This window comes from Mesoplodon mirus, assembly GCF_964341445.2.
Source record: "Mesoplodon mirus genome assembly, chromosome: 7".
NCBI lineage: Eukaryota > Metazoa > Chordata > Mammalia > Artiodactyla > Ziphiidae > Mesoplodon > Mesoplodon mirus.
The window spans coordinates 12,237,063-12,246,457 of NC_138983.1; the positions used below are offsets into that span (position 1 = coordinate 12,237,063).

General features: G+C 56.7%; 1 protein-coding gene across 1 annotated transcript; it reads right to left on the bottom strand.

Annotated features, from left to right (window-relative positions):
- Positions 1 to 107: 107 nt before the first annotated feature.
- Positions 108 to 8,750, bottom strand: SMTNL1 (smoothelin like 1; the record flags this gene model as incomplete). The annotated part of the gene is made up of 8 exons (XM_082628486.1): positions 108 to 394; positions 4,939 to 5,090; positions 5,243 to 5,357; positions 5,538 to 5,696; positions 6,939 to 6,990; positions 7,103 to 7,235; positions 7,482 to 7,682; positions 8,298 to 8,750. The coding sequence occupies 8 exons, from the start codon at positions 8,748 to 8,750 to the stop codon at positions 250 to 252; spliced, it is 1,410 nt and encodes a 469-aa protein (XP_082484612.1). The 3' UTR covers positions 108 to 249.
- Between the last annotated feature and the right edge of the window lie 645 nt (positions 8,751 to 9,395).

The following is a 9,395-nucleotide window of genomic DNA, read 5'->3' on the forward strand; positions in this document are numbered from 1 at the left end:
AACCCTGGCGGCCGGGGTTTATTATCCAAGTGAGAGATGTTCCTGGTGGGGTAGGGAGGGAGCACTAAGGGGCTAGAGCGGATTTTACAAAAGAACTTTTCATGTAGTTAAGACTGGTGCCATGTGCCCTTGTCTGAGCCCCAGCAGTGCTGCCACCATGAGCAGAAGTGAGCCTCTGGGCCACGGCTGGTCACCTGGGCTCCCTGCCCACCTCTGCCCACAGGGTTGGTCAGCCCCTCATTTCTTCCCTCATTTCTTCTTGGTCTTCACCAGTCCCTTCTGCACGAGGCTGCGGTACAGCTCCTGGATGTAGGTGTAGACGCACTTGGAGTCGGGCACTGCCAGCCGCACCATGTCATCCACTTCCAGCAGCTGGGCACAGTCGGCCAGTTTCCTGAGGGGCAGGTTGGGGAGGGGTGAGGAGGGGTGGAGCAGAGAGCCAACGGTGAAGGATGCGGGGCCTAAGGGGACAGCCCGGCAAGGATGAAACCCACAGAACTGTGTGTGGCAGAGCTGGGAGGTCATCTAGGGCAACCGTCCCATCGTACAGATGAGATAACGGAGGCCCAACAGAGTTCAGACTCAAACTCAGCGTGGTCTGATTCCTGAGCCCGTGTTTTCATTGCACTGTGTGCCTTCACGTAGGAGCGGGACCTTCTGGTCTATAGTTCTGCATTAGCCCACCCCTTCCACGTGCTCATATACCTGTCCTCAGGGAGAGTTTAAAGGACAGAACCCCAACACTAGCCAGAGTGTTGGCTTGTAGCTGCAATATCTCCAGCTTCAGTTTCCGTGTATTTATTGAGGGGTGCTATGTGCTAGGTACTCTTCCAGGGAATTCAGCGCTGAACAAAATAAAAATTCCCCACTCTCATGTCACTGACATTCTCACTGCAGTAGACAGACAGTACTCAAACAGAAATCGATGGTGCCTCAGACGATGAGAGGTGCTGTGGAGAAAAATAAGGCAGGGAGGCGGGACAGGGTATGTGTCTGTGTTCAGGGGGATGTTTTCTTAATAGTATGTTAGTGATGGCTTTATTTTTTTATTTTTCATCTATTTATTTATTTTGTGCCAGCGCCTCGCAGCTTGTGGGGTTTAATTCCCCGACCAGGGATTGAACCTGGGCCCTTGGCAGTGAAAATGCGGAGTCCTAACCACTGGACCACCAGGGAATTCTCCAAGGAGAATTTTAATAGGGAGCCCAGGAAAGTTCTCTTAGAGTAAGTTGGGGACGTCCCTGGTGGTCCAGTGGTTAAGACTCTGCGCTTCCAGTGCAGGGGGCACAGGTTCAATCCATGGTCGTGGAACTAAGATCCCATGTGCTGCGGAGCAACTAAGCCCGTGCACCACAACTACTGAATCCCACGCGCCTAGAGCCCGTGCTCCGCAACAAGAGAAGCCACCGCAGTGAGAGGCCCGTGCACCGCAACAAAGAGTAGCCCCCGCTCGCCACAACTAGACAAAGCCTGCGCACAGCAACGAAGACCCAACACAGCCAAAAATAAATAAACAAAACAAATTTATTAAACAAAATTTAAAAAGAGTAAATCGGGTACATATCTGCGGGAAGAGGATTCCAGGCAGAGGAAACAGCGTGTGCAAAGGTCCTGAGGCCGGAGTGCTTAATGTGTTTGAGCAACCGCATAGAACTTAGCAGCAAGTCCTCTTTTTCTAACTTCCCAGCTGCTCTCTGGGGCCACGTGCTACTCCTGGCTTTGCTAAAGCTGATCATCTGATCTAACTGCTGTTGGGACCTTGCCACCATGTGCCAGGAGTTTTATCAAGTGCTTCCCTCCCCCACCTTTTTTTGGTTGCGCCACACAGCTTACAGGATCTCAGTTCCCCAACCAGGGATTGAACCCAGGCCACGGCAGTGAAAGCCTGGGATCCTAACCGCTAGGCCACCAGGGAACTCCCCAGTGCTTTCCCTTGAATGGTCTCATTTACTCCACTCCTCTATGTTCAACCAGCAGAAGAGGGACTGGAGACTCAGAGCATTTTGGTGATTTGCCCAATGTCAAAGTGAGTGACACAGCTGGGACTCCACCGAGGCCTGCCTGATGCCTCTGGCATCCCTGCCCTGTAGTCGGGTCTCAGCAGTCCCAGCCTGCCAAACCGCCATGGGTGCTGGCAGTAGGAGAAACCAGGGTCCCAGCGGAAATCCTCTCTTAGAGCTGAGGCAGCTGGGCCGAAACCCAAGCCGGGCTGGCCTGGGAGCGGGAGGCAGGGGCACAGACGGGAGGATTTCGAAGAATGGGACGAGCTCCCTGCAACCAATGCAGGGCTCTTGGCTCCTGGGTGTGGGTCGGGGTGCTGTTCCCATGCAGGAGAGGCAAAAGCTTCATTCCCACTGGGCTTGGGGAACGGGGTCGGGCTCCTCGAGCAGCACAGCCCATCAAGCCGCCTGGGGGCCCCAGCGTTGACCGTTCCATGGGAATCAGAGGCAAGTTCTAGAAGGGAGCCAGCTGCGGCAGGGGCCCCCTTACTTTGCACGCTTAATCTGCACACCAGGCCCTAAAAGAGGTTAAGTCAGCTGCCGAGGGTCAAAGAGCTAGGAAGGGGGACTTCCTTGGAGGTCCAGTGGTTGGGACTCTGAGCTTCCACTGCAGGGGGCACGGGTTCGATCTCTGGTCATCACTGGTCAGGAAACTAAGATCCCGCATGCCTCATGGCGTAGCCAAAAAAAAAAAAAAAAAAAAAAAGAAAAGAAGAGCTAGGAAGAAGGAGGCACCCCCACCTCTTCTCCCTCCAGCTTCCATCCCCACGCATCCCCTGCCCATCCTTCCCTTTTCACTGCTGCCTGATGCCTCCTCTCAGCCTGTTACCATCACCTGATTATTCCTTCTGCCTTTCTGTGGCTCTGCAGGCTTGGAGCCAAGGCAAGGCAGTTGCAGGAGGACAATGACCCGGCCCCACAGTCCGGGGACCCCTGGTCAGGGCCAAGCCACGTGCCCTTCTGTATTCACCAAGAGCTCTCAGCCCTGACTAGGAGTTTCACTTTCCAATCCTGGTTCATCACCATTAAAGGTGCTTCTGAGCCCAGAGCAGGACGTGGTGCTCCCGATGCCCTCAACCCCCCACCCCAGGGCACTCCCCCCTCCCTTGGCAGGATCAACTGGAAGGGATCTTCTGGAGCACCAAGTCTGGTGGGTTTCAAACGGCATCTTGGTGCCCTAGGGCCCTATAGACGTGCTTCAGGGACCATCTTGGGAAGCAGGGTTGGGCGCTGAGCTGGAGTGCTCCAGGAACCCCTCCCAACCTCAGAAGGCCTCCCTAAAATCTGTTTAATATGTTGGGCATTCATTTAATATTTTGCTTGAGGAATCCGTCCGGGGGGAAAGAAACATCTGAAAAGCATAGATCAATATCAGCCATCTCGTCTTGCCGATGGGGACACGCAGGCCCAGAAAGGGGAAGATTGCTGCCCAGGCTTCCCTGCAGGCTGATGGCCAGGCCTGGACTAGACCAAAGGGCTCAGCCTCCTGGAACAAGGTGCTGCTAACATCCCCAGTGACTTATTCCCTGCCCCGGGGCTTTAGAAACACACTCGGCGGGAAATGCATTCCTGGGCCTCAGAGCTGTGCTCATGGACCACTCCCTGTGCATAGTCCTGTCTCTACCAGGAAGCTCAGAAGCCCCTCCCAGGTGGGAAAGGACAGGCCGCTCCAGGCGTGAGCTCCTTGGGAGCCCCAAGGCCATCAGGTCATGCCTCTCCGGTGGGTGGAGATGGAGGCCTTTGGCTGAGTCTGGTTTTGGTGCTTCTGTGGGGGGAGTGCCCCCTCCTCCCCCTCTACCTGGCAACCATGTCTTGGTCTCTTAGGTTCTTCCTTGGGCCACACTGATCCTCACACCACCTCCTGCCTATCTAGTCCACCCCTGTCTCCATCCCTCCACCACCCCGGCACCCAGCTGTGTGAACCCCAGCAATAAATCCCCTCCAGGTCCCACACTGAATAATAATTATCATAACAACTGTGATATCATTCGTTATAACATAGGACCTAAGATTTTTTTTTGAAGTGTTTGCCATGGGTTAGGCACTGTTTATTGGGACTTTACTTACTTACTTAATTCTCACCATAGCCCTGCCAAAGAGGAAATGTCACACCCATTTTAAAGATCAGAATATAGAGGCTCAGAGAGGTGAAGGAGCCTGTCCAAGATCACACAGCTAACAAATGGCAGAGTCAGAATCTGGCCCTAAATCTCAGCAACCACCCTGTCTGCCCCTCCTCTACCCCTGACCCTGCCTGCATTTTCTTCACGGCACCTGTTCCCTCACATTATATTTCACACGTATGTGTGTTTATGATCTGTCTCTCCCTTTAGAATGTGAACCACAGGCACGCAGGGATTTTGCAACTTTCTCTCACTGCTATGTCCTAAAACAGTTCCCAGCAGTCAAAAAATATCTGTTGGGGACTTCCCTGGTGGTCCAGCGGTAAAGAGTCCACCTTCCAATGCAGGGGACGCGGGTTTGATCCCTGGTCAGGGAACTAAGATCCCGTAGGCCGTGGGGCAACTAAGCCCACGCACCACAACTACTGAGCTCGCGCGCCTCAACTAGAGAGCCCACGTGCCACAAACTACCGAGCCCACGTGCTCTGGAACCCACACGCCACAACTACAGAGCCCACGCGCCACAACTAGAGAAGAGAAAACCTGCATGCACAACTAGAGAGAAGCCCGCGCGCTGCAACAAAAGATCCCGCATACCTCAGTGAAGGTCCCGCATGCCGCAACTAAGACCCGATGCAGCCAAAAATAAATAAAATAAATAAATAACTCATAAAAAAATATCTGTTGAATTCATGAATATGTGGTGACAGCCTCTACCTGACCACCGCACTACCCGACCCCTATGAATCCGGCACTCGATTCTGTGTAGGTGACCCAAGCTCCCACCCACGTCTGCATCCCCTGGCATGGCTTACTCGGCTGTGGAGAAGGCCAGGGAGAAGTTGTGCCGGCGCTTGGTGGGGTCCAGCGCAGCATAGTCAAAGGCATCGGGGAAGAACTTGTGGATGAGGGCACAGAAGGCCATGCCACTGCTCCAGCTTGAGGAGAAGTTCTGGATGTCCACATGCTGTGGGCAAGAGGGGCCCAGAGGCCTTGGTGAGCCTCAGCCAGAGGACCTGGACTTTGCCCCCTCCAGACCTCCCACCCTCTGGGCTTTGCACCGCACAGACCCTCCCAGCACTGCTGCCCTGGGGAAGGGTCCCTTGCCCCACCATGCACCTCGTAGCTCCTCGTCATGGCCCGGCACCACTCCAAGAGCATGTTCTTAACGCCGCCGATGGCTGCCCCCGCGGCCTTGGTGTTCCGGAACAGGGCCGTGGGGCCCGAGGCCGCCCTGTGCGTGAGGGACAGAGAAGGTCAGCCCAGAGAGGTGGGAGGGTCCCATCAGGGAGGAGCCCCATCCCCAGATGTCAGTCCTCCTGCCCAGGCTCGGGCTGTTCCTATTGCCCCTCAGGACTCCCCCACCCCGACCGTCCAACCAACCCAGCCCCACAGCTCCTTGCATGCATCTTACCCCCCAAACTTGTCTATGATGGCTTTGCGGTTCTGGGCACGGGGCCCCCGGGGCCGGGCAGGGGCTGACACCCTGCGCTCTGGTGCCTTCTCTTTCTTCTTCTCCTGTGAGGGAGGGGGCTCCGTGGGACTCTGGGACACGTCGCTGGGTGAAGATTCACTGCATGGAAAAGTTCGGAGAAGGGTGAGAGGGGCTGGGACCAGCCACCTAGGAGGGAGGAGGCTGGCTGAGCGCGGCCCCTGCAGTCTCAAGAGGCATACGAAGCTGTGGTCCCCACTCTCGCACACGTTTCCTCTGGGCCCAGCACCGGGAGGGCCTGGGAAGGAATAGTGAGGCTCAGTCTCACTTTGGTGAGCGTGTGGTCTGGTGGCAGGTGTGGACGGAGCTAGAGCACATCTGAGGTCTGACCTGGGTCTGAATCCTGCCTTTGCCTCTTATTTGCTGTGTGATCTTGGGACTGTCATGTCACTCCTCTGAGCCTCAGCTTCCTCATCTGTAAAATGGGGCAAGAATAGCTACCTGACAAGGTGGTTCTAAGGCCTGTGTGGGAGGGGGAAGGTAGACCACGCTCCACGAACGTTCAACCGGGTACCTTTTCCTAAGAAGGTGACACGGAGGTGAACTTCAGCTCGAAATAAAGGAAGACTCTTCTAATGACGAAAGCTGTGCCCTGGCAAGAGTAAGGCTCTCATGTTATCCAGCACCAGCCAGGCACCAGGCGCTGGGCTGAGTGCTTTATACACAGATGTCGTTCGAGTCTCACAAAAATCCTACGGGGTAGGTACCGTGACTGTGCCCACTTCACAGGGGAGGAAAGGGACAGTGATGCGGCCAAGGTCACACAGCTGGTAAGTGGTAGAGTCATTGTCCAAACTCAGGCTTTCTGCTCACTCGCTTCTGGGTGAGGCTGACACCACGGAGGCAACCAAGACCAGGAGGCTTCAGCGATGAGTGAGAGACGGACCAGGTAGGCTCCATTGTCCCTTCGCTCCCACACTCCGGCTCCTTTTGTCTCCTGGGCTCTGCCCTGGGCTAGGGGGCTGAAAACCATAATTCCTGGCATATCTTGAGACCAGCACTGGGGAGGCCCAGGCCCAGGGGATGGCAGCCTTTAAAGGAAGCAAGCGGGGGGTGCTTCCCTGGTGGCGCAGTGGTTGAGAGTCCGCCTGCCGATGCAGGGGACACGGGTTCGTGCCCCGGTCCGGGAAGATCCCACATGCCACGGAGCGGCTGGGCCCGTGAGCCATGGCCGCTGAGCCTGCGCGTCCAGAGCCTGTGCTCCGCAACGGGAGAGGCCTCAACAGTGAGAGGCCCGCGTACCGCGAGAAAAAAAAAAAAAAAAAAAAAAAGGAAGCAAGCGGTAGGAGGGGTTGGAGCTGGGGCTCCAGAGTCTGACATTACCTGGCTGAAGGACTGGTCTCTCCGGAAGCTGCGGTGTCTGGACTCAGCCCATCTAGGGGAAAGGAACGGGAGGGAGGCAAGCTGGGGTGACCCATGGTGCGCTGCCCGCGTGATCCCTCAGGGAGGGCCCTGCGGCGTCCGTGGGCTCCTGGGCCCTCACTCACCTGGGCTGAGGCCGCTGCCCTCCTCCGTGGGGCTCTCCGGCCAGTCCTCGGCGGAGCTGGGAAGCGCTCCTGCCCCTTCCTCTGACTCTTCCTCCGCAGCCTGGTCCTGTTCTTCATCAGGACAGCCTGGCTCCTGGAAAGAACATGGGCTGTGTGGGCTCGCCCCTGCCTGAGGCTCTGTGAGGGCTTCAGAAAGATCTGGAAGGCAGCCTGGGGCCACAGTGCTGCATCCCCCACCCCAGGCTCTTGATATCAGTGGGTGGAAGACTGGATTGTCCCAAAGGAATAAAGCAGGGGAGGGGCTTGCTTGGGGGAGGGCTGGGCAGGGGGCTCCGGAGCATCGTGGGGCCTCCTCCCTCCTCTCCTCTTCCTCACTCACCACCTCCTCCTTCACCTCCTCCTCCTGTGGTTCAGGCTTGGCCTCATCTTCCATGGCCTTCTGAGAGTCCGACTTGGCCTCTGGAGCACTGGCTTTCTCCTGGGCTTCAGCCTTGGGCTCCTCGGTCTTGTCGCTCTCCTCCTGAGAGGCCAGTGTGGCCTCCTGCTTCCCAGCAGCCTTCCTGCCTCCAGCCATGGCCTCCTCCTTCCCTTTGGCCTCCCTGTCTCCAGCCTTGGCCTCCTCTTTCCCAGCAGCCTCCCTGCCTCCAGCCTTGGCCTCCTCCTTCCCTTTGGCCTCCCTGTCTCCAGCCTTGGCCTCCTCCTTCCCAGCAGCCTCTCTGCCTCCAGCCATGGTCTCCTCCTTCCCTTTGGCCTCCCTGTCTCCAGCCTTGGCCTCCTCCTTCCCAGCAGCCTCCCTGCCTCCAGCCATGGCCTCCTCCTTCCCTTTGGCCTCCCTGTCTCCAGCTATGGCCTCCTGCTTCCCAGCAGCCTCCCTGTCTCCAGCCATGGTCTCCTCCTTCCCTTTGGCCTCCCTGTCTCCAGCCTTGGCCTCCTCCTTCCCAGCAGCCTCCCTGCCTCCAGCTATGGCCTCCTCCTTCCCTTTGGCCTCCCTGTCTCCAGCCTTGACCTCCTCCTTCCCTTTGGCCTCCCTGTCTCCAACCTTGGCCTCCTCCTTCCCTTTGGCCTCCCTGTCTCCAACCTTGGCCTCCTCCTTCCCAGTAGCCTCCCTGCCTCCAGCCATGGCCTCCTCCTTCCCTTTGGCCTCTCTGCCTCCAGCCTTGGCCTCCTCCTTCCCAGCAGCCTCCCTGCCTCTAGCCTTGTCTTCCTGCTCCCCAGCAGCCTGTGCCTCATCATTCACGTTGGCTTTCTCCCTAGATCCAGGCTTGGCCTCTTTCTCATCAGCCTTCTGCTTCTCAGAGGCCAATGTGGTCTCCTCTTTTCCCTCAGCCTCCTTGGGCTCAGAGTTGGTCTCTTCTTTCCTATCCGCCATCTCCTGAGGAGCCACGGTGGTCTCTTTCTTCCCACTGTCCTCCTTTGGAAGTTCAGCCTCCCCTTTGGATTTCCCCTGGAATTCAGCTGACATGCTGTCCTCAGCTGGTGCCCTTTCCTGCTTTCCTGCCCCATCTGGAGGCCCCTCTGTGACGGTCCTCTCAGCTGGGCCTGTGGCCTCCTCCTCAGCAGAGGCTCCCCCTCCCACTGTCTCCGGGACCTCCGTGGTTGGGGACACAGGGGTCCCGTCCTCAGAGGGCTTCCCTTCCTTCCACTCCATCTCTGAAAAGAGAAGACAAGCAGGCCTGGTCATGCCCCCTTTCTGCCGGTGAAGGCCCTGGAGTCTGGAGACCTGCGATTCAGTCCTGGGTCCCCCACTGCTCGGACATGTGACACAAGTAGCCACTTTCCCTTTGGCTAAATGAAGTGATAGAACACCACATCCCCCAACATGGGGTGCTGGGCCAGCCACGTCTACTTGACGTTGGATGATGTCCACCTAAAGGTCCTCTGCAGGTTGTGACTTGGGCTTTAAGGAACACTGGGTTCTGTAATGCCTTTTCAATGACTTGGCCTCTTTTCGAATAAGCCAGTGAGGTGGTTATAGTCTGACTAGCCTCCTAGACCCCCATGGAGCACTTGCTATTCTCCCCTTTTGATGGAGATAGCTGCCCTCATGCTCAGAGCCCAAAGCAGACAGAAGTCTCTAGATAGAACTTAATAATACTGTTTTTTGTTTTGTTTTGAGTATTTATTTTATCTATTTATTTTGGCTGCGCTGGGTCTTCATTGAGGCATGTGGGCTCTTTTAGTTGCGGCATGCATGCAGGATCTAGTTCCCTGACCAGAGATCGAACCCAGCCCTCCTGCCTTGGAAGCTCCGAGTCTTACCCAATGGACCACCAGGGAAGTCCCTGATAATACT